General features: G+C 38.8%; 3 protein-coding genes across 3 annotated transcripts in view; all 3 read left to right on the top strand.

Moving 5' to 3' along the window:
- The first annotated feature begins 165 nt into the window (after positions 1-165).
- Positions 166-5,192, top strand: tank (TRAF family member-associated NFKB activator). The gene is made up of 8 exons (XM_028591364.1): positions 166-348; positions 1,235-1,376; positions 1,639-1,747; positions 1,907-1,977; positions 2,750-2,802; positions 2,916-3,034; positions 3,682-4,076; positions 4,747-5,192. Exons 2-8 carry the CDS (start codon positions 1,278-1,280, stop codon positions 4,915-4,917), a joined length of 1,017 nt encoding a protein of 338 aa, XP_028447165.1. The 5' UTR covers positions 166-348; positions 1,235-1,277; the 3' UTR covers positions 4,918-5,192.
- Positions 5,193-20,127: 14,935 nt separating this feature from the next.
- tbr1b (T-box brain transcription factor 1b) lies at positions 20,128-23,882 on the top strand. The gene is made up of 6 exons (XM_028591896.1): positions 20,128-20,819; positions 21,071-21,225; positions 21,414-21,535; positions 21,840-21,998; positions 22,255-22,316; positions 23,039-23,882. Exons 1-6 carry the CDS (start codon positions 20,128-20,130, stop codon positions 23,880-23,882), a joined length of 2,034 nt encoding a protein of 677 aa, XP_028447697.1.
- A 3,055-nt stretch (positions 23,883-26,937) lies between these two features.
- Positions 26,938-27,978, top strand: part of slc4a10b (solute carrier family 4 member 10b) — a 30,886-nt gene continuing 29,845 nt past the window's right edge. Inside the window, exon 1 of the mRNA XM_028590534.1 lies at positions 26,938-27,195. Within this exon, the coding sequence (XP_028446335.1) occupies positions 27,148-27,195 (48 nt within the window). The 5' untranslated portion in view covers positions 26,938-27,147. The remainder of the gene's footprint in view (positions 27,196-27,978) is intronic.

Below are 27,978 nucleotides of genomic sequence, written 5' to 3'. Positions count from 1 at the left end.
ATGTAAGACAGTGTTGGAGAGTAAAATGAGCACAGCGTAACTCTAGTTTGGGGACAGTTTTCACATGCACAAAAATCTGTTTGCAGACGCGTAGGCTGGAAGAACCCTCAACCAGCTAACCACCAAGCTCTCCTCTGAGCTCCGCGCTGATTGGCCAGGGTCGAGTAAAGGCGGAAGTCTACAAGCAAGGGGGATTCCCCGAGGGAAGTTCCCAACTCAACTAGGCTATGTAAAACATCCATTGCCATATCCTCTCAGGCGCTTCGTAACTTTGCATCTGAAGATTAGGCGACGACGCTGCGGTGGTGTCAAATAAGAAATTCGACTTTAACAGTTACACGAATGAAGGTAAGAGGACACTCACTCACTGGCAGCGAGGGGAACTGATCTGTGGAGTCGTTGCTCGGTCGCTTTATCCGCAACCGGTTGAATGAGCTATGGCTAACCGGCCAGTTACGGTTTAAGGAATACGGAACTGTGTGGATTAGGGTTTGAATGACACTTTAAAGTGCTTACATGCTGTGCCTCGGTGGGCTCCAAAGTTAGTGTTAATGAAGTGCAATTCCTGTGGCTTCATCCAGCAGCCGGTGATGTGACAGGTAACGTTAGTGTGTTGCTATGACATTTCTAATGAAGATTGATAATAATTGATAAGCAGCCTCTTTCTTGTTTTGCACTCAACACGTCCATGTTAACTTGTATGGTGCTGCACCTGCTCAAAAGTAGTTTGAAAGTCTGTACTAACAATGGACAAGAACAGACACAAATGTAAGGATTGTTTAGGTCACTAGTGGTCTTATATCAGTGCAAGACATTGACTCCATTAATTTTTTATCATTACTTTTCAACAAGTTGCTCATCAACATCATCATTTCTTACAGAACTAGAAGGCATCGATTGTTGAAATGTCAATATCATTTTGCTGTTGCATGTAAATTTATATTCCAGTGGAACCGTCCATAATCTTTGGTAATAAACAGTGATTAGGAAGTATGTTAGTTTAGTCACTGCAACAGTAGCTTACATAAATCAACCGAGCAACTTGATATCACTTTAAGGAGTTATTGACTTCTTTTTTTATCATTTTTAAAGTGTGCAGAGACACGTTGACAGTTGTGTGTACAGTGGAAACATTATAAAACTAGCAAAAAGGGTCACTAACTAAAAACAAGTGCTGTCTTTGGGAGTGTGCGTTGTTGTAGGTATGTTTTAAAACATGTGATTTCACTCACAGGGCTCATGTCTGCTGTGTCAGGGATGACTGTGGAGCACACGGCATGGAAAGGAACATCGGAGACCAGCTCAATAAAGCTTTTGAAGCTTATCGCCAGGTCTCCATTGAAAAGGACAATGCTAAAAAGGAGCTGCAACAAATGGTAACGACGTGAGCAGAAAAACCTGTTCTAACTTTGTGTGAAATAATCCAAACATTACCAATATAGCAAAAATAATAACTCACACAGTGGGTTTACTCGTTTTATTGCTGTTGACAGTCAAATAGCATTAAATCTGCTCTGAACATGATTATTAATAATATATGTATATGAAAATGTGACACACACATGATGTATAGGCATAGACCAGATTGCAGACATTTGTGCTTAAAAAAAAAATAACAAAAAAAACGCATTTTTACAGAGTGAATTTTATGAGCGATACACTCAAAAACTTCAAAAGCAGATAGAGGACCAGCAGCAGTTGATTTCAAAACTTGAAGCTAAGTTATCAGCAACAAGACAACCATCAGGTTAGTGAGATGTGCCAGATGATCTCTCTGTTTACATGCCGACATGATAATCTACTCTTCTATTGCATTGCATTCTGGGTATTGATATTGGATTGTCATACATTTTTACTGAATCTGTTCATGTTTAAACTGTTAATTTTCATTGTTTTGGATTCCAAGGAGAGATGAAATGTGAGCCTGCCAATCATCTCCTTGATGGGGCAAGTGCTTTTAAGAAAATACAGTACCCGGTACGTTTGCTGTGCTAAAGTGTGCCCTTTCTATGTCTACACAGTTTTTTCTTCATTCTCACGCTAGTAATCACACATGAGAATAGATACAGCTTCCTGTCACATACAAACATGTTGCTAGTACTTCTACTTGTGTCAACAAGGATGTTAAGAAAACACATTATACCAATGGGAAATTAATATAACAGTAACTATGAGGCTTAAAATATGGTTGATCCATATGGTTGATCATACTATCTGACAACTTTTGAGCAGTGCTGTTGTGACTGTAAGATCTCAGCATCATCCTTTAGTCAATCTGCAAATATTTCATTTTTAAAGTGTTTCTGACCCTTGTTTACAAAGCTCTAAAGCTGCTGTAGATGATAGGTTGCAGATGGTAGTTAAGATACATTCTATCCTTGTTTAGGGAATGTCCATATACTTTCATAGTTTCATTATGTTTAAATAAATTTGTTTTTCAAAGATTCAAGCAATCAAGTAAAAACCTAATATTACACTGCTGCTGTAATACTATCAAACCCTCTATTTCCCTCCACACAAGGTGTATCCACTTTAACTTCACCAGATGGTGCTAGAGGATAATATCGCTTGCACAGTCAGCAATTTGAGCTTATTTTATATTGTTCATTATTTAACAGGCCAGGAAACATTTACACTAGTAAATATAAAAAAAGTTGTGATGTGTAAATCAAACTGCAGATGCATTAACAATATGCCTTTGGATAATTGTTGATAATGATCACTATAAATAGTAATGTCTTTTTTACAGGAGAATATGGTCACTGTTGCTGTGGCTCCTAATAAGCAAGTCAGCGTTGACTAGTATGTGTCTCTCCTTCCACAAAGACTTAACATTAATACAAAATAATAATCATGGACATTACAGATAAAGAATAGATTTTTTTTTTCTCACTCTGTATGTATTTGTTTGTCAGTCAAAACATGCTGGATGCATTTGAAGCAATTGAAGGGAAATTCCGGCAGATTCGTTCTCTTACCAGAAGACAAAAAGATCACCTAAAAAGATTCCATGGAGGAATTGATGTATCAAACGGTAACATTTACCAAATAGTTTTTTATTTTATAAAAGAAAATGTGCTGAATTGAAATGGGATTTTATATGCCATAACAAGCTATGAGTTAACTTCATTTTGCTTTGTTCTTTGTGATAGCAGAACCTTAACTAAGACTACACAAATGCCTCATTACCTTTTCGAACCGTGGCTGACCCCCTCTGTTTAAAAAAAGGGTTGCTAAATACATACTATAGAATAACAAATGCATTGTGTTGGTTCTAGATACTAGCTGCATAATTAATAATGTAACGTAATTATTCATACAATAATTATTATAAAGTGTGATGGAAAAATGTTTCTGTTTTATTTATTTATATATAAATATATATATATATATATATATATATATATATATATATATATATATATATATATATATATATATATATATATATATATCTATATCTCAAAAGTAAATGTTAATATCCCTCAAGGAAAAATTCATGTGTATATACTGTGTATATATACTGTATATGAAAGGGGTCCAGGATTATATCTTAATGTATGCAACTTCTGAAATCGTTGCCAAGCTCAAATGTCATTAAAGCCAGCGCTGGAATACGTTAACATGTTGACTGAGACAGAAACTCTGTGTAAAATCTCATGTTTTTCTGCCGTCTGACAGATCAGCGGTTCTCCATGCCCATCCAGTGCACAGACCGTACAGCAGAGGCAGAGACACCCTTTTCCTCAGCGTTAAGGTCAGCAGTGGATATCCCACTCCCGCATACGTCTCTGGCGTCCCGCGGTGCCAGCCCCGAGGACAGGGACTTAGTAGACTCTCTCACCAAACTCAGTGTCAAATTCCCGCCCTCTGCGGACAGTGAATATGACTTCCTGAACAGTACTCCAGAGAGACCCATTGGTCTGACCATGCCCACAAAGCTGCCTCTCAGTAGTGTCCCCTCCACATTAACAGAAGAGGAGCCCGTTGAACCCATGCCTTTTCTCTACCCTTCATCCCCCTCCCATTCAACATCATCTCCACTCTCCCAGGAGAGCGTACGGGGACCCCAGCAGGTGAGAATCACAGGAGAAGGTCTGAGAAAACTAGTAGCAAATTATCAGTCTCTGATTGGTCTTTGCTAATGGAGGAGTGAAACAGTGTGAAGTCCATAAAAAAATCCCCTTGGCTTAACTTGAAACGTATTACTGTATAATGTGTGCTGATTCTTTTTTTTTACTTAAGCATGGATGCTCTGGTTATATTTGGCATCTTTGCTGGAAAGTGTGAGCCAGATGGAAGCACATTACAGTGTCTGAATCTGATGAAACAAGTACGATGGTTTAGTAGGATTTACAGTATTTGCTGATGTGTATAAATGCCTAATAATAAAAAAAAAACTGTAAATAACTTGCAGTAAGATCTAATAGTTGGTCCAGTTTTTTATAGTATGATTCTTTCCCTGGATTATATCAACACAGGCATTTATAATAGGCAAGGCTGGTTTGATGGTGGGGTTGAACACATAAATAGGAAGATAATTAAACACTTGAGAATAGCCTTTTTGCCTTTACTGTTGCTGAGTATTTGTGCAGACTATTGGGTTGACATGTTCTTGTATTCCTTAAAGCAACAGATACTTCAACTTGAAGGCCAAGCGATCCAGCATGCTTCAATAGAGTGAGTGTAAGGATTGTTAGGAGCATGAATAATATATTGTTTTCTTTGGTTCATCCTGCTCTGCAGCCTCTCTGGAGCCCTGAGCTGTGTGATGCAGTTGACGTGGGGACAGAGCTAGCGACGCCTCAGAGCAGCAGTCCCGATAAATGTGCTTTCTGCCAGGCTGTGGTTCCTCAGGACCGAATGAACAGCCACCTCTACTCACATTTCTCTCCTAAGAATGAAGCCAACAACTGACAGTAAAAGCAGAGACTGGCCCGTGGTCACAACTACTCCAAGACTTACTGTATTCATGGTCTAGTCCTGCCTGCCATGAAGAACATGCGCTGTAAAGGATTTGAAATGACACTGCAATAAGACTTGAATCCCTTTATTTAATAGTGAAGAATTGAATGGTACACTTTCTTGGTCATTATATTTTTCTAATATCACGCTGAGATTTTACTCTAGTAATAAGTGACGATGATGCATAATATGGTATATATGAGCAAATAAAGCTGGCATTTACTCTACATTTTTTATGATTGAAATTGTTTTCAACATGCAAATGTAAAACAGGTTGGGGTACTCTTAAGTGTATCCATACATAAAGTCATAAGGTGGACAAGATGTGTATTAATGTTCTGCAACATGTTTATACATTCCTATTTTTAAACGTAAGGTGCATTAATAACAATTTCCTATTAGAAGAATAAAGATTTGCTTTGTAAATTTGCAATCATTTCTGTTGAAGTAAGACACATTTGCCTCCTTTTTAAGTTAGCAGCAAGATTTAATAGCTCAATCAACATCACGTATTTTAAATGCATGCATCAAATCACTCAAACGTTAACCAATCTTTTTCAGAACGGTTGACATGCTGATTAGCACTATTTCCACTAGCATTACATTCACTTTGTTTTTTCATGTTATATCTTCCAACCAGGATAATTTAAAGCAGCTGTCTGTCATTCTTGGTGCAGAGTTGGAAAAATGTCCAACTTTTAAATCATTTTAAAAGCTTGTATGCCATGTATTCATTAAAAGTGATGATAGATGGCAACACGTGACATGATGCATAAGCTTATTGTTAAATCAGAAGCCCAATTACCTTGCTATTTGTATAGTAATGGTTTTACCTCAGGCAGTATTACACTGTACAGTATTTATGTAGGCACATTTATTTGAATAGACAAATAAACTACATGACATTTTCACTCCAATAATGCTATACAAAAGTGATAAAATGGGACATTCCAGATGTGCCAGTTTCAAATGAAATTATAGATAGAAATTATATAAGTAGTAGTTATGGGAAAATATGACAGTTTTGCAAAATGGTATAGAGACTAAAAAGTGAAATATAGGTAATTGTAATTTGGAAATAGAACGGATTATGTTTCAGTCACTGATATAATGTACACTACCTATCATATGATTAAACCCAAGTCTTTTCTAAACAGCAGCATCAGATTTTGACTTGGGCAGTATTTATTCATACCTTTGCAAACAATTGCAGTGATTTTCACCATTCAGCGTGATGATGTTTTTGGACACTGTGTGTGTTGGAACATCTTGCAGCCCTTCAGCTATGGGCTGGTAACACTTGGGCTGGTAGATGAGCTGGTGTGAAGACGGCAAACAACCCTATTTCTCTCTTTGCATCTGTTCGGTATTATAACTTTCCAAAATCTAATACTGCTTAATGGACTGATTGACCTGTCATATCAACCTTAACTGATATTTTTCTCAGCACATTTCACTGCGTTTCATAAATAGCTTAGAAAAGGTGTAAAATATGTGCTATAGTAATGCTATCAACTATTCCAAACTAGTGAGTCATTAGCCTAAGATAATAGAGCACTGCTAAAACACAACACATCAGTGTCCACATCACCCACACTGAGGGGAGAATCTATTCAGTCTTTTTTTTTTTTTTTTTTTTTTTTTTTTTTGGCAAATACATATCCCTAATGATCCTCTCTGGTTAATCTGTGAAGAGTTGAACATTGTGCAGCCTGCATGCTTTTCTCTCTGGGATCATGAACAGCTGCTTGCTCATAATTATGTTGTCATTCATTGTTATTTGGAAGAGGAAACTCGTACTGACAGCTAGGATTTTTTGTGTGTGTACTTTTGTGCACTATATATTTACACGCTTGTGTGTAGTAGTGTGAACTGTTAGAGAAAGGTCCACTTTAGCTCTAATGCATTGTTATTGCCATAATTTCCAGTAGAATATGAGATATATGTGCCATATTTCTCATTGGGACATTTGCTGCCAGAGGCAGTATATTTGAAATAGACTTAAGAGCTGTAAAAAAATAAAAGAAAGAGGACATATAAAAGGAGAAGGATATGGATTGAGATGGAGAAGTAGCAGGCTGATTACAAGGTGTCAAAATTGCCAGGAGCAAGAAGGTGAAAGCAATCAGGGGTGAGAAGAGTGCAGCATTCGTGAGGGGCAACTAATTATCCATCTCATTTGTGGAGAGAAGCATTTGAGGCAGCTCTAGCCCACTGAATGGTGACAGATTGGTGCGGAGGAGAGGGGAGGTGTTAGAACAATGGAGCCCAGCTCACCATCATTACTGCATGCTAATCAGCAGTGCTTCTGCACCACCAGTCGGTGCTGCAGAGAGTTCGGGGAGAAAGGGAAGTCACCGGCTTCAGGGGACCACAGTCATTTTCAAGCAGACGAGAGAGGGAGGAAACTAACGCCCAGTAAAGCTGTTGGCACTTATTGAGCTAGTAGGTTATACTTTGCAGAGACTGATCTCTGTGGCCTGCGTTATCAGCTTGTACTTGCAAGATGAGCTGATGGTACTGGAATGTTTTCAAGTGGCTTGAGTGGAATAATAGGTCACCAGGGTCTAATACAGTATATACTGTACATGTGGTAATGTCATTAAAAGTTTACATCAAAAAATGGAAATACATATTAGTATAAGTGTTGAGATCTTAGACAGTGACAATGTCATTTAAATGCATACTATGGTATAAACACAAATGTCCATGACACTTAATACATGCAAGTTGAATTTAAAATGATGAAAATGAACAAAGACAGAGAGAGAAAAGTAAGCAAGCATAATAATAGGAACATGAACATGCTATATAAACAGAAAAAGGAGAAAGAAATAACACTATTTTAGGGATTTACATTTTTTGTTTTTAAATACATTTTTAAAATATATACTTTATTGTCAGAACTGTAGAACTTAACTTATTACTTATTATAATCAGATTCAGCATGATCATTTCATGCATTAATATACTAATATAATAATGTACCAATAATAATATACCCAAGCTAGTTTGTATACATGCAGCACATCTCTTAGGGCATCACTTGTTTTATTAGTTATATTCAGCTGTATGTAATGTATGGCTACAAATGGGGCTGCTACAATAAATGTTTAAAGATGGATGATGCAGCAGCTGTATTTTCTGCATTGAAAATGTACACTAATTCTGTGAAGTCATAACACATTTTCATAACCACAGTCTAAACATTAGTTTTGTCAATTGGTAAAGTTGTAATATCCAGTGTTGATTAACAAAATGCACTATTACATTAAATGTCCAATTCATATTCCACTTGTGCACAAAAAGGTAGCCCAAAAATCAAACACTGGAACCTGTTATTACTACCAAACTGCTTGACAGGCCTTTTGACTTACACTGGGCAACAACTACTATTGTTTCTGATGCTAGTGATGGTTTGTTTTCCTCCATAATGGTTGTAGACACAGCTGTAAAGCAGTCTATATTTTGGGATTTGCAAAATAGTGAATATGCTTATTTTCATATTTTATATATTTTAAACTCAAACTTCAATTATAAGTGTAAATCTACTGGAATTGAATATCCTTAAAATCATGTATTTTTCCTTTAAATAAATTTGTTTTTGTTAGTAGAAGCTTTTCACCAGTACCTATTCTTTCTTCCTGTTTTGCTCTCTACACCTAGTTTTAAAACGGTATACAATATACACACAGTAGGTTTTCCTTCACAACGACTTTCAATAGCTCCTGCATTGTAGACATCACATCTGTCTATGGTTCCTGACACTAAAAGATATCAAGCAAATAGTACTTAAATATAATAATTAAGCAACAATAATATTTTGAATATCTCAACTTTATGAAATAAATAGCTCTTTATTGGCCAGTAATAGGATTATAATTGCAGACAATAGACACATGAGGCACCATTCCACTAAGTCATTATTTTCAACAATTACTCTTCTAAATATTGAAACAATGGTTTTCAGATCGTGCCATTGCCAAAAAGATGTAACACGAATGGGGAAAAAAAAGAAGATTGTTAAAGGGTTTAATCAAATCGTAAAACAAAACAGAGAGATAGCAAGTGGATTAAGGTCACCTGACTAGAATGCCCTCTTCACATCAATGTCATTTCAGTAATTAACAACTTTGGAGGGAAGCATATTCAACTGTGTGTGCACTGGTCACCGTTGGCATGAGAGACTGCCAACTCTCATGGCGTTGCGAGCTGAGAGTATCACCTCACAGTTGTCTTGCCATGCGTTGGGCTCCTCGTGCTCTCTGTGCAGCAGTGGTGGAGCTGACTTTGTGTTCGATTAAATGTGTTGAAGCCATCGTTGCCTGTGCAAAGTCTCAGAACAGCCTCCCCTTTCCATTGTGTTTGTTTCAGTGCTGGTCTGTGAGCCCTGGTTTCTGGAGCAGAGATTTGGCAGTCACAGCAAGTGATGACAGAGGCAGTGGTGAGATCGCACCCAGAACCCCAAAGGAGGCTCACATTTCAGGCTTATGGGAGGCTCGTTCAATACATAGAACACAAAAGCGCTGATCAGTGAAGATGATGCCATTGTTTTGAAGAGTACTTTTATATTTATTTTTTTTTACTTGTGGAGGGTGGGAGTGTTGGACATTTGTAAACTTCTGAACTTTTTGAAGACACTTGACTGCCAATTTGAAATAACTTGAAATAGTCTGGCCCTCAAGATGTCATCCTCCTGTTATCTTATTGTCGCTGTTAAATCAGTGTAGGTTGTTTTTTCTTCTTGACACATGGGGGTGGGATAGACCATGGCGATGTTTGTGGAATGGCAAATTGCAATTCAAGGGTTAAGGCAGCATGAAAGAATCCATTCTCGGTTTAATGACCTAGCCTTGCTGGGTGCGGGAACGACAGGGAACATGCTCTTGACTTGTACTGAATTTGCCAATTAACACCTCCAATAACATGCTGCCTCTGAACATCACCAATGTAGAGAGAGGAGGAGAAACTCTCATGCACTTTGTTTTTCAGCCTCTGATCCTGTAATAATGAGGTCTAAATTATTTTTGCCTTATACACTGCTTGGTACATTTTCTCTCATAGTAGAATTTCACATGAATTGTTGCAATAGCTTTGAGATAAATCCTCCCTTCATGAGCTGTGTAGTCACTGATTGGCAATGATGTTGGAAATATTTTATTTTTCCACGTGCTGCTTGAATCCTTATGTAGTTGTTGGACATTCTATTTTTCGCACATGCCCATATGGCCATGTGCATCTTCAATTAGACACATGGCTGGTAGATACACCGCACTTGATTGGCTTTGTCCTTTCTTATTGTTAGACATGAAAATACAAAACAATAGATATGTCCTCAATAGATATATCTGAAAAGATCTGTCCCCTCAAATAAGGTTTACCCATTCTAGTCACCCCTCTAGTTTCACACATGCTTATCAGACTCCCAAACAACACCTAGTACAGGTGTGAATATCAAAATCCCCAGTGAAAATCACAGTGGGTACTTGTGTGTTGTCCTCGGAGTCCTACATGCAGCAGTGGCTTTGCATCGGGCTGAGATGCTGCTGGCTAACAGCAACTGCGGAAACACCTTTGGCTAAGTGTAAGGTGGACATCCTTACACCAAATGTGCTTAATGACTGAAAAACTGCCACCCGGATCTAATTGAAATGCTGCCAAAGTGTACAGTAGCTGGTTATTGCCCAGTACAATCACACCATAACACAGTAGTTTCACAATTCATTAGCAGGTACTTTAAAAATATACAATAATTGAAAGATGGCTGCATAATTGATAGCAGTTCACACCACGTGGAAAGTGCAGTGATCCATGTAATGATAGTAAGAAAAAGTGTGGTGAAGTGGGTTACGACGAAGAAGTTAACACTTGAGGTGTGAGCTGTGTACAGTTGTGATGACAAATGCCTTGTCCTAACACTTTGTCAACATAACAGATACAAACACTGTGAAGATGTTAGTCATATTCATAGCAGTAGGACTGAAGAGATTCACAATGTACCTCCTCTGGATTAGCAGATCATAGCTCTTGTATTCTCACAGTGACCACCTTTGTGTCACAAGGAGACGAATATGAACCTTGTTAGAGATGCTCCATACAAATCAATTCATTTATTCAGTGTTAAGAAACCATCTGGCTTGATTAGAGCTGAAAGTCATCCTGGCAGGCCAGTTTCCCGACTGACACCTCATAGAATTAGTGGGAGGACGGCTTAATTTACCAGAGTACACAATTTATCATCTCGCTCTATTCTTAAGCCCATAGATATGAACTGAAAAGTCCTCCACGAACTCCATTTACCTCCAGTCTTTGTTACACTATTAAACAGATTCAGCATATCTGGGTGGTTGTTTATTATTCTTAGATAGTGAGATATAACACTTTTTGTGTTCTCTTTGTGGTAGCTGTGAAAATGGCACACCATATGTAATACACTTGCTTGCTGTTGGTCTTGCCAATTCCCCCCAGATCAGTTATTCCTGTGCCAATGCTCACACTCTCTCTTTGTCCTTGTGATTCGATTGAGCTTCGTGGATTGGATAGCTTTCTTTTTGATGCTGTGTCTGGTGTTTAGTTGTTGATTTGATGTCACTTGCGGCCCAGTTAGAATAACCATTTGAACCAGAACATACGTGTTCACATATACCTCCAAGCACATTTGTTATAATCAGTCAAAGATAGTTACTGATAAAACAGGAGGAAAGAAAAGTACATATTGTAAACAGGAAAGCAGACAGGTATACAAACCAAAGCATGCTCCTGCAATGTTTTTTTCCCTTCTAATTCTGCGCAAAACAAATTGGCTGCAGATTTTGTTCACACCTTTTGCAACCTGGGGATAGCAAGCGCAATTCTCCCTCCTCATACCTGTGACAACAACCTGCAAAGTGCTCCCAGTGCCCTAATCTGCAAGGTAGAGACCTGCTGCTGCTGCTGCTGCTGCTGCATGTACTGTAGATGTTGTTTTCTTCTTCTTTAGCAGCTTGTCCCTGTGGTTTTTTACATGTATACACCCACCAGAATCACACAAGGTAAAAGAGAATATGTGAGTGTCTCACAAGCTACCAATTTTTTTTTTTCTCAAAAAAAAACATGGTCGCGTTCAATCGAAGGCAATAAAGGCATACTGATGGTGTTTGATTTAGAAATGGCAGTCAGACCATGATTTTAGCATCAACAGATGGCCAGTAGATTGGTTTAAATGAGTAACACCACTGCCTGCTTTAGAGTTGGCTCAAGTAGTAGAGTAGTGTACTACTGTCTTATCATATCTCCTTGTGTGAATGATGATGTCACCATGATAGATGCTACTCAAGTGGGATCAGACCTGCTCAGTGATGCCTGTGGAGACCAGCTCTGGGAGATCCCTGTCTGGCTGCATTATTCAACAATACTCCTTACCTCTCCTCCCAGGGAAAAGGGACTGTTGAATATTTGAAAGACAGAATTAGATTTTTATTTAAGTGTATAGATGTAGTTGGGAGATGGTGGTGGTGGGGGGGGGGACATACAGATAGTGCCAGTCGTTGCAGCCTGGATGGTCACCAAGGCAACTTGCCGAGTTTTTCAAACTGATCTACGGGTCTTCTTGGCCGTCTCACTTGGGGGACGTTTTGGAAAAGTGGGCTTCTTCGAGCGCCTTTTGACTGCAACTATGAGTTGACATTGATAGTTTTAGTCTTATAATTATGGCCACCAATTAGTTTAGAATTTGATCAAACCTCACACAGAGCTTTTCAGTCACCTGGATGTCCATTTGTTTTATGACTGTACCAGTTGCTACTCCAACATTTCAAGAGCTCAAATTGCAGCTTAAGTGAAACTATAGCACTATTAAAGCTTTTCTAAAAATGTAAAAATCAGTAAAAGGTTCTGAGTCTCCTCTGGACTCCTGGGCTGTTTTGTTAAATTGAATATATCAATATTTCAGTTGCAACATAAGAAAGGAAATCTGCTCTTTGATAACGCACCAGACATTGTGCTAGACGGTTATGGTCTATTTTCAGAACTTAGTAGAACAGCGTAAAAAAATAAAAATAAAAACATGGCTGCAGAACCACTGCTCAGATCCTGACGAGCCAAGCTGGGTATCGATCCATCTGGCTCTGAAGACACTGTCATGTCACCTTTGCATTTAAGTGTTATCTTGTCAGCTTCAAATGATCTAGCTGTCAGATCTGGAAAAAGCTGGCCTGTGTGATGTTGCTTTGTCTCTAATGTCCAGCTGTTGATACAACAGTCTGTCCCAGGAAGATATTTGAATCCAGTGTTTGGACATTTGTTCTGTATATCTTAAGATGTATGAATAATCTCTATATCTGATGATCTGGATATGTCTTCATGGTTCTACATGTTACATGTGATTGTGGGTTTACAGTTGATTCCGTTGAGCCCACAGCTTCAGTCACTTTTCATTTTCATCTTTCCTCGGTGTCACCCACTTCCTCAGATAATTAAAAAGACAACTTACAATGATTGTTATCAAAAGCTCAGTAGAAGCTCAAACCGAGTGTAAATTGCTTCAAAATTGATTCCTTCTTCACTGCAAATAACTGATAGTTAAAGGTTGGGAATCCAGCTTTGCGGTGAAAGTGCACAAAGTCTTTCAACCAAGGTGTGGTAACAGGGTGAAAATTTGAAAGCAAATTTACTCTGTGCTAATGTAGCCCACATTGCCCCTAATGATTACACGCCCACAGCACTAATTTTCATGTTTTCACTCACATTGGCTGCAAATGATTTTAGTCATTCTATGATTTATCTTCTCTTTTTTTCTTCTTTTCTATTACACAAATCAGTGTCTACTGTTTAATTTAGTCTCAGTGTAGCGGCTTCGTTTCCTGGTCATTTAAAGAGCGGATCACTTCCTAAAGGCTCTTGGAGATGCTGCAGGCCGGAGAGCGTGTCAGGCTGCTATAAGGGCAACAGTAGGACACCAGCCAGTTCACACTTGTTGGGAGCATATGGAGAGGCTGTGGAGATGGATTATTTCTTGATTATACGGTACTGTTTGTATTTCTCATCTTTCTAATCGGTGTGAAACGGTGGCATTGTGTGAGATATTCTTTTCTCTATGCCATTTCTGAAACATGAGATTTCCTGTAGCATGTGTGCAGCTGTATGGATTAAACATCCATATTGTGAAAAAAAAGCAAATGGATCACTACATTTAATACCATTGGTAAAGTTTGTCAAGAACAATAATGGTGTTTGTTTGTGACAGCCTAGATGTGAGCGATGGAGACATAAATCATGTCACATTTATTTTTCCTCTCAACTTGGAACATGGTTCTCATCCCTGTAGAATTCAGAACTGATCATTAACCTTTCTTTTAGTTCCTTCCCTTGCCTGGTCACATTTCCTCTCTATTTGATTCCTGGCCCCATATGCCACTTTCCTATTTCCTGCCTGCAGACAGCAGGGAGTAGCTCTATTATCACCTTCCGAGAGCTGTCTTTGAATGTGAGAGGCAATTCCATTTCACTCAGCCATGGGGTGGAGGAGGATGAGGAGGAGGAGGAGGAGGAGGAGGGAAAAAAACACACCATAGAGCACACAGAAATTGGTTTAAAGTTACTTCTTATAGTCGAATGTAAGACTATGTTGCTTTTCCACTCGTACTGCCGGCATTATGCGATGTCTGTTGTGAAGGTGCAGGTTTGTGTAGAACAGTCCCAAATCAGAGCAAAGGTCAAGTACCGTGTATCATGTCTGGTTGTTGTGTAAACACTTTATCGTCCGGTCCATTTTAAAGTCATCTTTTGAAATATTAACAATCTTAAAGCAGCTATATTACACTGCTGTGAAGCTGTGCTAAACATATCGAAGATGCCTCTAATGCCTCCACTCTCAAGTGTGTTCTCTCCATTTTGTGACATTTTTTCTCGAAGCCTGTGTTATTTTTGGGCTTCCCTAAGTCGTATTTCAGCTTTTATCAGCCTGTAGTTCTTTGGAATGGTAGGGCTCTTGACAATATTGCTCCTGGATAAATTAAACATGAGTTACGTAGAGTGATAATCTGTGGGCCTCTCTTTTCACACTGCATTCCCAATGAGCTGTGTGTTGGCCTGGTGTTGTTGCCTGTGATTTTAATGAAGATTATTCTTGTAACACGACAGTCGCCTGTTTGCTCCTATACTCCCCCAAAATATTTTCTCTTCAAACAGAGAATTTTGTGTTCTTTCGAGGGATTTGTGCAGCATTCCTGTTTTAATTGAATTTCTGTTGCAGGTTAATCACTAGTTAATCACAGATATAATTAAAGATATTTAGGTACCAAATGTTGGATGTTGATTAACCAGGTAACAGGTTTCTAAGTTGTTGTATGTAGATCACACATTCATCATTATGTCAACCTAGCTATCGATTAAACAATACGCTGGCAGACACAGCTGTGACTGCGTAATTAGTACTTATTTTCATCCTGTCTAAGAAATGCAGGCATCGCATCAAAAAAGGCAAGGCTTCAGTTACTGGATTGGAGCCTTCTGTTTTCTTTTGTTCAGCTTTAGGCTGATAGTGCTCGGGGAAACCTCAGAGGATTCTCAAAGGAGTAAGTGCACACTTCATGGCATGGCTACTCTTAAAATGGAACTGATGTTTTTTATAAATAATTTCAAAGTTACAAACATCAGCCTCACAATCACAGCGATTCAATGATATTCATTTGGCATAAGTCAGTTTCATTTCTGTGTGCTTTTCATCAGAAATGGCTCAAAAAGTAGAGTTAGTCTGAATTTTTTATGCCATGGGCTTACTGGGGACAGTGGCCATGTTCTTCACTTGCAGACGTCTGACAGTGCATGGCAGCAGAAATAACAAAATGGTCACAAACCCCAACTGCACTCCCCGGGTCACACAGCCTCTTTAAAATTTAAAGAAACTAGCAACAAACCAAACAGTTGATAACGGGTCAGTAGCAGGTGATAAAAGAAGTTTTCGTAAGGACATTAGCCCTTCCACTAACTTTGTTATTCTTGACATTATATCCTCACCATTTGTTAAGCCAAATAATACACATCAGAGAGCATGAGGCAGTTGTAGGCATTACTCTCTAAGGGTGTGTAGTACCCAGAGGGTTACAATATTTCACAAGTGTTACTTTGCTACAGAATTGGTACGAGACAAAATTCACACATTTATAATTATGCATTCATTTTTTTTTATGTACCTTCATCTGTATTACCCTTATTCTATTTTTTTTTTTTAAATGTGATGGCTTAGTGCATTCTACCACATAATCGTACTATTATTTCCATAGGAGTGTGTTAATTACCACACTGTCACTGTCCTGTGATGTAGAAACAACTGACAGGGATAGCAAGACGGAAAATAAAAATAACTAACGACATCTGCTTTTCCCTCTGCCTTATTCAAGAGATAAACAAATGTGGCACAGGAATATTAAATGGCATATTGATGATCTTTCACACAGAACTGAATATTGAATAATAATACAAACTATGTAATAAATTGAATTCGAGTGGTACGTGGTGACATCATAATACCCGTGAATAAACTGGGTTCGCATAATTAAAATATTAGTTTTCAAAAATCTATATTCATTTCAGTCATTCAGTCATTTACATTTCTGCAAACTGTGATAAAAGCTAAATTGCATGTGACTTTGTTCACCTGTTAAGAAAGTAATTGGAGGATGTATTTAGTGGTTGCAGGAATAGAGAGATACATTGTTGACTTTTTTAATAAAATAGAATTTGTTTTCTTTTATTGTTCTCAGCTCCAGATAAAGAAGCACATGTATAAATATTTGTTTTTGGGTGAATGATCTCTGGAGTGCAGGCTCAGGTATGGTATTAGCGCAGGTGCCATGTCACTTGTATTTCCACTGAACATCACGATCACCTGTCCTGAGGTTAATTTGAGCTTTGTGGTAAAGAACCATGTTTGGGTTAGAACATCAATAATGAGCAGGTGTAGGAGTGCACTTCTGCGTGGACGAGTGTCTTGGTGCATCCAGGGAGGACAACTAATAAGGGTTTAAAAGCCACAACTGTCCACTCCGCCCCTTAGCAGGCCTCCAGCTGTCTTCCCTGTCAGTGAGCACCCTGATTCCCTCTGACAGAGCAGATCACTGATGGCAGGAAACCACAGGGGGGAATAGTTATGTTAGCAAAGCACAAAGAACCAGCACACTTGATCATGATTAGTAATGCTAGTTAATTAACGACTTAAGATAAATACAGTTTTTTTTGTTTGTTTGTTTTAAATCAAAGAGCCATGAAGAAAGGAAGAAATACTTCACTTTGATTTATTGATGGAAATTGCAATGTGACATCTGGCAAACAACATATAAATAACTAAAAGGCCATCTTAAATGCATTCCCATGAAATTTTTAGTGCCGCTGTAATATAAGCCACTACCTGTCATGAATCCCAAATAACCTTGGCTCTATCCTCTTAGTTCAGCCCAGTGTGCCTCATTCCTTATTACTGGCCTGACAAGGAAATGTTTACCCATCCGACAAGAGACAAGCCATTTCATAGTCGGAAAAAGCAATTTCACCTGACTGGAGTAGCACACTATGTCCCCATATCCTTGCTGGCTATAATTTTGTTGTCATTTTGTGTGCTGTGATCATATCATTGAAGTGACAGTGCTGGGCATTAGGTAAAGTCCCTAAGCCGGTGCTCACTTTCAGGTTTTTTCTCTCCTTGTCATTCACATTGATTAGATTAGACCCAGGTGGCAAGCAGGTTCCTTTGGCACAACAATAATAAATGGTGATACAGCGGCTTGAAAAAAAAGAACAAGCACAACTCAACTGAACATTGTTAACCAGAACTGATTTTATGAAAAATTATATAATATAATAATTTAAATTTTTTTTAATACTTTTAGTTTGTGTTTTACAGAATATTGAGGGATATTTCTAATGGAGATCTTTCAAACAGGTTTGTTGCAATTGAGTTTAATGTCTATTTGCTTGCATTGACAAATTGTAGAATTTACTAGAATTAAAGTTAAAGTATTTTGATTTTGGAGTAGAAATGGCATAAATACTATTCATAAGGACTCAGTGCATTGAACTCATCTGGTCAATTGAGGGTTTGTACCAGGCAGGAGATCCTAATCTGCTCTAGCTATCTCCCAGAGGGGTAAGGTTGGCCACAGGCATAACAAATCACCCCCCCCCCCCTTTGGTTATGTCCACTAGCTGGCTAAGCCAATAGAAAGAAAGGACTTCGTCTGATAAATAGGCACCAGAGCACCTGGGGAAACAAACTGAGTTGTTGCATGGGTGATTCAACAATTGGTTTGTTCAGGGGGAGAGAAAAGAAAGCCCATTTTGCTTATTAAAGATCACTGATGGAAGTTAACTATAATCCTGTAATGAGGAGAGATGAGAGTGGCCCCTATTGCTTGGGCACAGACAAGCCTGTGCTTGCATGTTTCACAGGAATAGATTGCTGGACCCAATAGCGCTATACTGTAATGACCCCTCTTGTTAGCTTCAGAGATTCATGGCTGCTCCTTAGAGATACAACCGCGTGGATGTACCAGTGAAATAGGCCTTGATTGGTCTTCTCTTAACCTTATCTGGTTCAGACTGCATGGCACACACCTGCAGGTTAAAGACACTGCAGGAGAACTAAACAATAAGTTATTCAGTGAAATGGTAATTATCAGTTTTTGACACTGTAGTCTGTAATGTTGTACTGCACTGCTTTGCATTGAAAGTTGTTTCTAATATTTTGTCTACCCCCATTTAGAGAATGACAGATAGAAACACATTTTGATATAATGCAATTGAATAAATCTTCATAAACTGACCATAATGTTGTTTGAACACCTTCCTGACACAGTATGCTTCATAAAGGTTACATTGAGTTACATTATTGTTCAGGTGTACCCAATGAACCAAATATATATAATCAGTACAATTTAAAAAGGCCTTTCAACCATAGAATAGACAAAGCACTCCCCTTGAAAAGCAGTTTGTGTTAACTTGGTAATAACCTTGTTACTAAGTTACGCAGGAAGGTGTTTATACTCTGGGATTTTAACTTGTAGCCATTCTAATATTTTATTTCATCTTCTGACAGCATCATCAACATCATCCTGACAAAATTGCATTACACTGCAGTGAGGACTTCAGGGAGGCTAGTAAAGATAAAAGGTCTGATGGGAAAAAAAATTATTTTTTTGGGGACTGTTTTTACATGCTTTTTTCTATTTTAATTTGATGTTGGCCTACTTAAACATAACTTTAAACAAATGATATCAGCTCATCAGACCTGCATCCTGCTGACACCAAATATGATCTTTATTTGAATATCATTTTGGGGAAAATGCTTTATAGGCAGATCTCATATATAAGTCACACTTAATATAAGTTGATAGCCTCTAACTCTTACAATAACTTCTCCAAAAAACAATAAAAAAGGGATTTTGATTAAATGATATCAAAAATAAGATAACATATTTAAGATCTTCCTTTACTTTCTGTGAGATGTATTTGCCACAGCAGCCCTGTTATCAGTCCACTGGTTCATAACTTTAGGGCATCAAATATTTATCAGCACTGGGACTCATAAACACATCTTCACTGGGACGCCATGATTTCACGCTATACCACAAACATTTTAAGGCATCAGATGCACTGCCTGTCATGGACTGTCATTTTTGGTGTGTTAATAATATATCTTGGGTTCTTCGGCAGACATACTTTGGCACTCATGGCGCATAAATAGGTAAATAACGCGGATAAATAGGTAAATAACGCAGCTAGCGTTCCAGCTGACAGTCGAAAACAATCTAACCGTTATACTTTATCTTAATTTTTTCTTATTCGCATTCATATACAATAACATGAATAGTCGGATCCATATATTTTAATCAAATATAGGCCCAAATCAAACAAATCACTTTGCTCACAGCGCTCCTCAGATTGTCCTAATTAAGAGCTGTCTAATTAAATTATAGCCTTGAGTTAACCAATGGCAGTACTTGTTTCATTAGCAAAGCGGGGAGAGTGATGGAAGAAAATCTTTCCTGATTGCAGGATGGTGTCAATTGGCTAATTTGCTGCCTTCGGTAGCACAAGTCACAGCAAGGCGTTTTCATCGTGTTAGATTAGGGAAGGCGCGTGCAAAAGCTTGTGATATAGGTTGAGCTGATAGTGGCTTCTTATTGAGCTATGCAAGTCGAGAATTGCATCTCGCAAGCGAGTGATCTCTCCAAGAAATTTATGAATGTGGGCAGTGGCTTTTCGAGCTCCGATGGATCAGAGCTTTCATTGCAGGACCATCCTATTATATCTGCAAGTGACAACCTGGAGAGAAGTTCACCTCTGAAAAAAAACTCTAGGGAGATGACGAATCAGTCAGAGGCAGACAATTTTCCCGACTCCAAGGACGCATCAGGGGACGTCCAGAGGGGCAAACTCTCTCCTGGTCTTCACGGAGTCTCTGACATCCGTCATAATTTCGATGGATCTGCAGGAGAAAGGTGCATCTTTTCTCCATCTACCCAGCCACAGTCAGTCTCAGCAGCGACCAGTGCCATGTTTCCTTACCCGACCCAGCATGGACCAGCGCACCCGGCTTTTTCTATTGGCAGTCCCAGCCGTTATATGGCCCATCACCCGGTCATAACTAATGGAGCTTACAACAGCCTTCTGACCAACACTTCTCCTCAAGGCTACCCGGCAGCGGGCTACCCGTACGCGCAACAGTATGGACACACGTACAACGGAGGGGCTTTTTACCAGTTCTCCACGGCGCAAGCAGGACTCGTTCCGGGGAAAGCGCAGGTGTATCTGTGCAACAGGGCCCTGTGGCTGAAGTTTCACAGACACCAAACAGAGATGATCATCACAAAGCAAGGACGGTAAGTGCGCGCATTTTGGCTCATCTGTTATACACCTGCAGAATGTTTTGGCTACATCACTCTAAAGCTTTTATTTTCAAAATGTTAAATGTATGTGCAACTAACACCAAATCACTGTTTCCCCAAATTAAAAGCATAACGGAATCAAGTCCCATAAAAAAATAAAAAAACGAGCAATCTATCCGGATTTGTGTGCCTTTTTTTCGTTGTGAGAGGCGTCTTCTAAATCTGTCTTCCTTCATTTTCTACAGACGAATGTTCCCATTTTTAAGCTTCAATATTTCTGGCCTTGACCCAACTGCTCACTACAATATATTTGTGGATGTAATACTTGCTGATCCAAATCACTGGCGATTTCAAGGAGGCAAGTGGGTGCCATGTGGAAAAGCAGACACAAATGTAATAGGTATAATTCATTTCTTCCTATTGCACAATTAACATTTTTTAATTCCACAGTAAAACCTGTTTATGTTTTAATACATTTTGACCACTGTATGTGGTCAAACATTCCTATTTTAAAATCCTTGCATTCTTTTTGATAATAAACCATATACCATGTGTTTTAACTCTGTATTTTTGCGTATTCCTTTTCAGGAAATAGGGTTTATATGCACCCGGACTCACCAAATACCGGAGCGCACTGGATGCGTCAAGAAATATCATTTGGAAAGCTAAAGCTTACAAACAACAAAGGTGCCTCCAACAACACGGGGCAGGTAATGCAACAGCATCCAATGCTTCAATTACAAATATATTTTTGGATTATTTAGGCCTATGTAATAACAGTTGGAAAAATGCAGTGACTTTTCCCGCTTTCTTGTTTATTGCATAACCTTATTATGAGTATGCATCTGTTTAGTGGTTCAATATCTTTAGAGCGCGACAACAGTAGTGCAGCGTTATTACAGTAATCATAAAATAAAGATAACACCGAGCTAAATCCGTGTAGCATTCTGCTTGAATCATGTATCCAAAGTTTGAAGCTGAGTTTTTGACGTGCGTCTTTAATTAAATCTCCAGATGGTGGTTCTCCAGTCTCTCCACAAGTACCAGCCCAGGCTCCATGTGGTTGAAGTAAACGAGGATGGGACAGAGGACACCAGCCAACCAGGAAGAGTCCAGACTTTCACCTTCACAGAAACGCAATTCATCGCCGTCACAGCTTACCAGAATACCGATGTACGACCACTTCATATGTCACACAACACTACAAATGTGGACCCAAACAAGTCAATCATCCACTTAAACAAAAAATATATTTAAAAAAATAAAATATACACAGTGTTCTATATTTTCAAACAATAGTTATTGTACTTATTTATTTTGTAACGATCCGGATTTGAATATGAATTAAGAAAATAAATAAGAAATATGATTTCTGATATGGACGCTGCTGTCCGCTGATTTTTCTAATCAATAGGTTCTTTTCCCACAGATTACGCAACTGAAAATCGACCACAATCCGTTTGCTAAAGGATTTCGGGACAACTATGACACGTAAGATTTATTTTTTGTTTTTCATGATTTTTGAACATTCATTCGATTGTAAGCTTTTGAGTGTATCCTCTGTGTTCTATTAGGCTGCTGTAATATAAATCCACACAAATCTTAATCAACAACCAGGTTACTTCTCATTTAAAAGCTTAAATGCACTTCTGAATATTTTGTCAGTTGATACCCAAATTAGATGGGGCTCATAACATTTCAAAAAGGAATCGAATAAAAAAAGAAATGTACTTTTGATTTGACTACAGCTGAAGCGAGGAAATATTTGTCAAAAAGAAGCATGAGTAGGCCTATCAAAATATTGGTTTAAATTGTCCCGTTATTGTCTATTGATGACAACATTCCTCATTCATGTGAGCTCTCAAAATAAGTGCATAGCGATTGTAATATTGACCCGTAAAATTCAGATGTAAAATAACTGAACAAAGCGATAACATTTTGGCAATGAAACGTTGCATGTAGCCGACCTTTGTATAAAACAGTATAGGCCTATTTGGAAACACTCTACTTGCGCAAAGATTAGATGCCATAGCCTAAATGTTTTGAAATCATGCAATTCTCTCTAAAAATACTTTTTCACATATAGCCTATGATATGTGGGAATGCTAAATAAAGAAATTGGCGAAAGGGATATTGATTTACATTTCGTTGATTTCTATAGCGCACAGTGTAGTCACTGAATTGTTTCAATGTTTTTCTCTCCATCTTTTCAGTGTCTACACAGGCTGCGACATCGACCGCCTAACTCCATCACCGGGTGACTCTCCGCGTTCACAGATCGTGCCGGGTGCGAGATATGCCATGCCTAGCTCTTTCCTGCAGGACCAATTTGTCAGCACTTATGCCAAATCTCGCTTTCACCCTGGCGTGGGGACTGGTCCTGGCACCGAGCGCAGCGTCCCACTCGGCAACAGCTTGCTGTCCCCGCAGCAAACCGACGAGCCCACTGTTGCCACCCCCCCGCAGCGATGGTTTGTCACCCCTGCCAACAACCGACTGGACTTTGCTGCCTCGGCATACGACGCCGCTGATTTCGCCGGTAACGCGGCCACCTTGCTGTCCTACGCAGCGGCCGGAGTGAAGGCTCTTCCCCTGCCGACTGCAGGCTGCTCCAACCGGGCTCTTGGCTATTACGCCGACCCGTCAGGCTGGGGAGGACGCACACCGCCGCAATACTGTGGCGTAAACAGCAAATCCAGCTCGGTCTTTTCCTGCTGGCACGCTAACTCTATCGGGGGAAGAGCGGGCACCAACTACCTGGCTGAGGAGGGAGACTCCATTCCGACAGAGAGGTCACCGATCGGCGGCTCGGAGGAGACCAAACCCAAAGACATGACATCTGAGTCGAGCTGGATAGAGACGCCGTCCTCCATTAAGTCCATTGATTCGAGCGACTCTGGTATCTTTGAACAGGCCAAAAGGAGAAGAATCTCACCTTCTGCCACGCCGGTTTCAGAGACAGTGTCCCCTTTAAAATCTGAGCTGCTGGCACCGAGAGAGTGTGAGAAAAACTGCACAAAGGACATTGGTTATTACAGTTTCTATCCTCACAGTTAAAAACAACAAAATGTGAATCTATCTATCTATCTATCTATCTATCTATCTATCTATCTATCTATCTATCTATCTATCTATCTATCTATCTATCTATCTATATCTATCTATACAAATTAATAAAGATGAAAAGGACTTCTTCACAGTTAATGGCCAAAGTGTAAATTCTTCCATGGCTTGGGCGCCTTGTTTCCAGAAAACACTGTAATTGTGAATATAATGTACATAATATTGAACATTTGGTGATAGTGATTGGATGTACACAGAATAGATTAAATCCGATTCATAAATAGAGTAGTGTTTTAAAAAGCTCTTCTGTTGAGTATCCTAAACTGTTAGTAAAGAAAGATATCTAGAATCTTGTAAATGAAATGTTCTTGTGTAGCATATGCTGGCATATTAATCCCTGTCAGTGAAAAAAAAATGTATTTTGTACTTCATCAAAGCTGTAGGCTTCCAACAGTTTATGACGACCACTGCTATGATATCTGTGGCACAGAAGTGATAAATGTTGGTAATGTAGACGTTTAGAGTCTTTTATTTCTTTTTTTATTTCAGCCGGTTATTTTCCATAGCCTCTAGGCCTATGCTATGCTGTTGTGAACATCTCTGTATCTGCTGTAATGTGATTGAAACATAATAAATGATGTTATCATCAGGACAAGTAAATCATGTTTTTTTTATTAGCATGCTACTTTTGAAATTATTTGCATTTTAAATGATTTGCATTTAAACAGTCTTAAAACAGACAAGTAAGCTATACTGCATTTGGATATTCTTCATGGACGCATCATCATTTCAAAGGACACTGTGAAGCAATATTTGAATCTGACTATGATCAATTAGAAATGATCCCAATTAGAAAAATGCTTATGTGAGACAATCTCGTGTCTCATCATACTTTCATTTTTTTCTTAAAATTGGAGACCCTGCCCTTTTGTGTGTCTACTGATTGGTCCAGAATATGAACAAACAATCGCGGATTCAAAGATCCGTTTACTAATGAGACTTGCACGTGGCAAAAACGGCACAGCAGAAAAAAAAAGTTCAATTAAAGAAAGCACAAAAATAATGTGAGACACTTATAATGTAAAAATGGAGCTACACTGTTTCAATGTGTATTTCTTTTTTAAAATATCGGTCATAATTCAAAGATATATCCAGGTGGTGTTTGCTGTAACGCTTATGAAAAGTACCTGATATTTTTTCTGACTCAACAATAAGCATTTTTATTTTATTATTTATTTTTATTTTATTAGTTTATTTGTCAGGGACCATGCACAGTTCAGGCCCTGTACCAGAGTTAGCTATACAGCTAATTTACATCTGTGGCCCCTGGGCAAGGGAGCTAAAAGGACAATATAGACAATATAGACAATACTATATCAAAACAGATACAACATTGTTGCGACAACATTTGGTTGGAATGACTTTGCCAATTTAAGATGCTAAAAACTTAATAGTTAGCTAGAATGAAAAAAAAACTGTGAAGTTGACAAGTTTTCTGCTCGGCAGCCAAAGGAAGTGACACATCAAAAGAAAGTCTTGCCTGTGTGAAAGAGGAACAGAACAAAGCGGGGGTTAGGATGAACCTCACATGAAACAGTTTATAAAATATGTAGCATTTTGTATTATTACTAGAACTGATTGTATATTGATTGGTTGGTTAATTAAGGATTGAATGAGTCAACCCCTATTTATTATCTGCCTTTATCACTCGATTTGTAATGGCTTCATTTGAAAATATGTTAAACACTGATATCAAATGAATTAAGTTCGGAGAAATAATTAAAACTGATGCATAATAAAACCAATGTGCACTCAATTGGAATTTTGGTGTGAAAGAGATGCTCACAGCTGTCAATAAGTCTTAAATTGTGTGTTGCTCACTCTGTCAGTCAGCGACAGGCCTTCCCAGGGATAAACAGTAGATGGCGATAACTGAATGCAGGTCCTGTAATCATACAGCTTTTTTTTTTTTTTTTAAATATGTGGCCCTTCAAGAGGTCAGTCAAGTCCAGGGACAACTATGAGACATTTTTTAACAAGCAAACCTCAGTGTATGTCTCAATTAAAGGCTGTAGTGGCTTGCCTCTGGATTCAACTACACATGGTTTGTGATCTACACCAGATGGCGATGCTTTACTATTATTATATCAGCTAAAGGAATCCCTGCTGTTGAAAAGAGTCAGAACTGCAGTGCTAAAAATGGTTTCAGCTGCTACCCACAAGCTCTGATGAAAAAAATCAAAGAGGGAAGTAAACACTCGCGCTGTGTGTTTATTGTCTTGCTCATCAGTGGGTGCCAACAACACAGTCACCACTGCCTTTGCAAGTGGGGATACTTTCAGAGGCCTAGAGTTGGAGGGCACCCGCATCATCTAGAAGGGGGGGGGGAGCAGAATATTATATATATATATATATATATTTTAGTATGCCTCATGCTCCTGTTATTGTAAATCATATGCATGTTGTTACTGCTCCACCATAACATACCAAAATACTAAAAAAATAAGAATTGAATCACTTCTTTTCTGAGAATTTGATAGTTTTTGCCTTTGCTCTGAGTTTTCCTGTACACAGTGGGGTACTGTATTATTCAGCAATTATTAAGCAGTAATACAAGTTCGTTTAAATGTTACAGGATGCCTCAGAAGACACAGAAAAAGCAGCTGCAGTCAACATTGTATATTTACAAAGTCATTATCTCCAGAAGGTTTTGCAGTATAGCATTTAAAAAATACGCATTTTCCTGACATATGATTTTATGCCAATATACTAATTTTAATTCCAAGGAAGTACGAGTGAGATATTGTATTGGAAATGTGGGGGGAATCATAAACATAGATTGCAGAGGAGATAGCTGGAGTGCAGCATTTGCTCAAATAGTCCTCATGAGTAAAGCGTATGCCCACGGACTCTGAGAGAGTCTGATACTAAACCACACACAACTTGTTATTTAACTTGCGCACACTCAGCACAGGACATTTTACCCAGAAAGCACGGTGTCTCTCCTCACATCTGCGTCCGCGACAAAGGCTAAACATTTAAGAGTGACGCGTCCACGTCAGCTGGCAGAGATGCGCATGTTTCTATGAACGAGGCGGACAGCACGAGAGGCGCAAATCACCACCGAGCTGCTGACCGACGCTGGTATTAACATGTGACCGCTGTGTGGTCGCTCAGTTGTGCCACACCTGCCCGGATTATACACAGCGGAGGTCTGTGCTTCATCTCTCTGACACGGTGATACGGCTGAGAGGGGAAGATGGACACCGCGGACCGAGGTGCTCAGATAGAGCCACTGTTGCCAACGGTAAAGAAACCTAACCTGTAGATTAATATTTCAGGACGCCTTTTTATCCAGACTGTCAAACTTAATCTATGTGCTGTATACTGCCAGAAGACTAATGATAGCATTTAAGAGATAGTGTTAAAATGCAACAATTTCTTCAGGAAGCAGATACAAAATGTTTAAGTCACTGTGTTTCCTGCGAAAAAGTCGCTACCTGTAGAGCTTTGAGCAGGTGTAGCTCACCTGCAGAGCTCCATACACTTGCAGACAAAGCAACATTTTATTCAATCTATTTCTTTAGTGAGCCAAAATGTGACTTTATGTTGGCATGTTGTAAAAGTTACTTTCTGAATTCAAACAGGCACTATACTAGTAGGCTTTGTGTTATGATGCTGTTTTAAAGCATAACATATAGGATGTAAGAGTGATTAGGTGATGTCTCATTACATTGTGCTATAGATCATTTTAAATACACTAAATCCCTGTTGGGGCAGATATCTGATTATTATAGTAAATTCAGGCAGAAGTGACCTTGGGTCATTTTATGTTTAAATATTGTGACATGGATTAGGGTTTATGTACAGCAGCAAATTTATGACGGTACAAAAACAAACTATTATCTGTGGAGGAAATGGTAAATCCTATGCAGGGGATGTTCTCATAAACGCATGGGCCCATCCCCATTTGTCTCTGCTTATCACTTTGGAGATTTGTTTTCACTATTTATATACTGTTTACATCAAAACAGATGTTTCCATTTAGCTGAAGGTTTTAGACTGACAGGCTTTGGGCTGAGAGTGTCTT

Source organism: Perca flavescens, chromosome 11 (assembly GCF_004354835.1).
Source record: "Perca flavescens isolate YP-PL-M2 chromosome 11, PFLA_1.0, whole genome shotgun sequence".
NCBI classification, from domain to species: Eukaryota; Metazoa; Chordata; class Actinopteri; order Perciformes; family Percidae; genus Perca; species Perca flavescens.
This window is presented reverse-complemented; position numbering and strand designations above follow the sequence as displayed.

Bases quoted from the DNA above. Each gene is read 5' to 3' on its own strand.
- tank (XM_028591364.1), top strand. From the start codon at position 1,278: ATGGAAAGGAACATCGGAGACCAGCTCAATAAAGCTTTTGAAGCTTAT. The intron at 1,377-1,638 runs GTAACGACGTGA...GCATTTTTACAG, and splicing joins AAAAGGAGCTGCAACAAATG to AGTGAATTTTATGAGCGATA. The intron at 2,803-2,915 runs GTATGTGTCTCT...TTTGTTTGTCAG, and splicing joins AAGCAAGTCAGCGTTGACTA to TCAAAACATGCTGGATGCAT.
- tbr1b (XM_028591896.1), top strand. From the start codon at position 20,128: ATGCAAGTCGAGAATTGCATCTCGCAAGCGAGTGATCTCTCCAAGAAA. The intron at 20,820-21,070 runs GTAAGTGCGCGC...CATTTTCTACAG, and splicing joins ATCATCACAAAGCAAGGACG to ACGAATGTTCCCATTTTTAA. The intron at 21,999-22,254 runs GTACGACCACTT...CTTTTCCCACAG, and splicing joins CAGCTTACCAGAATACCGAT to ATTACGCAACTGAAAATCGA.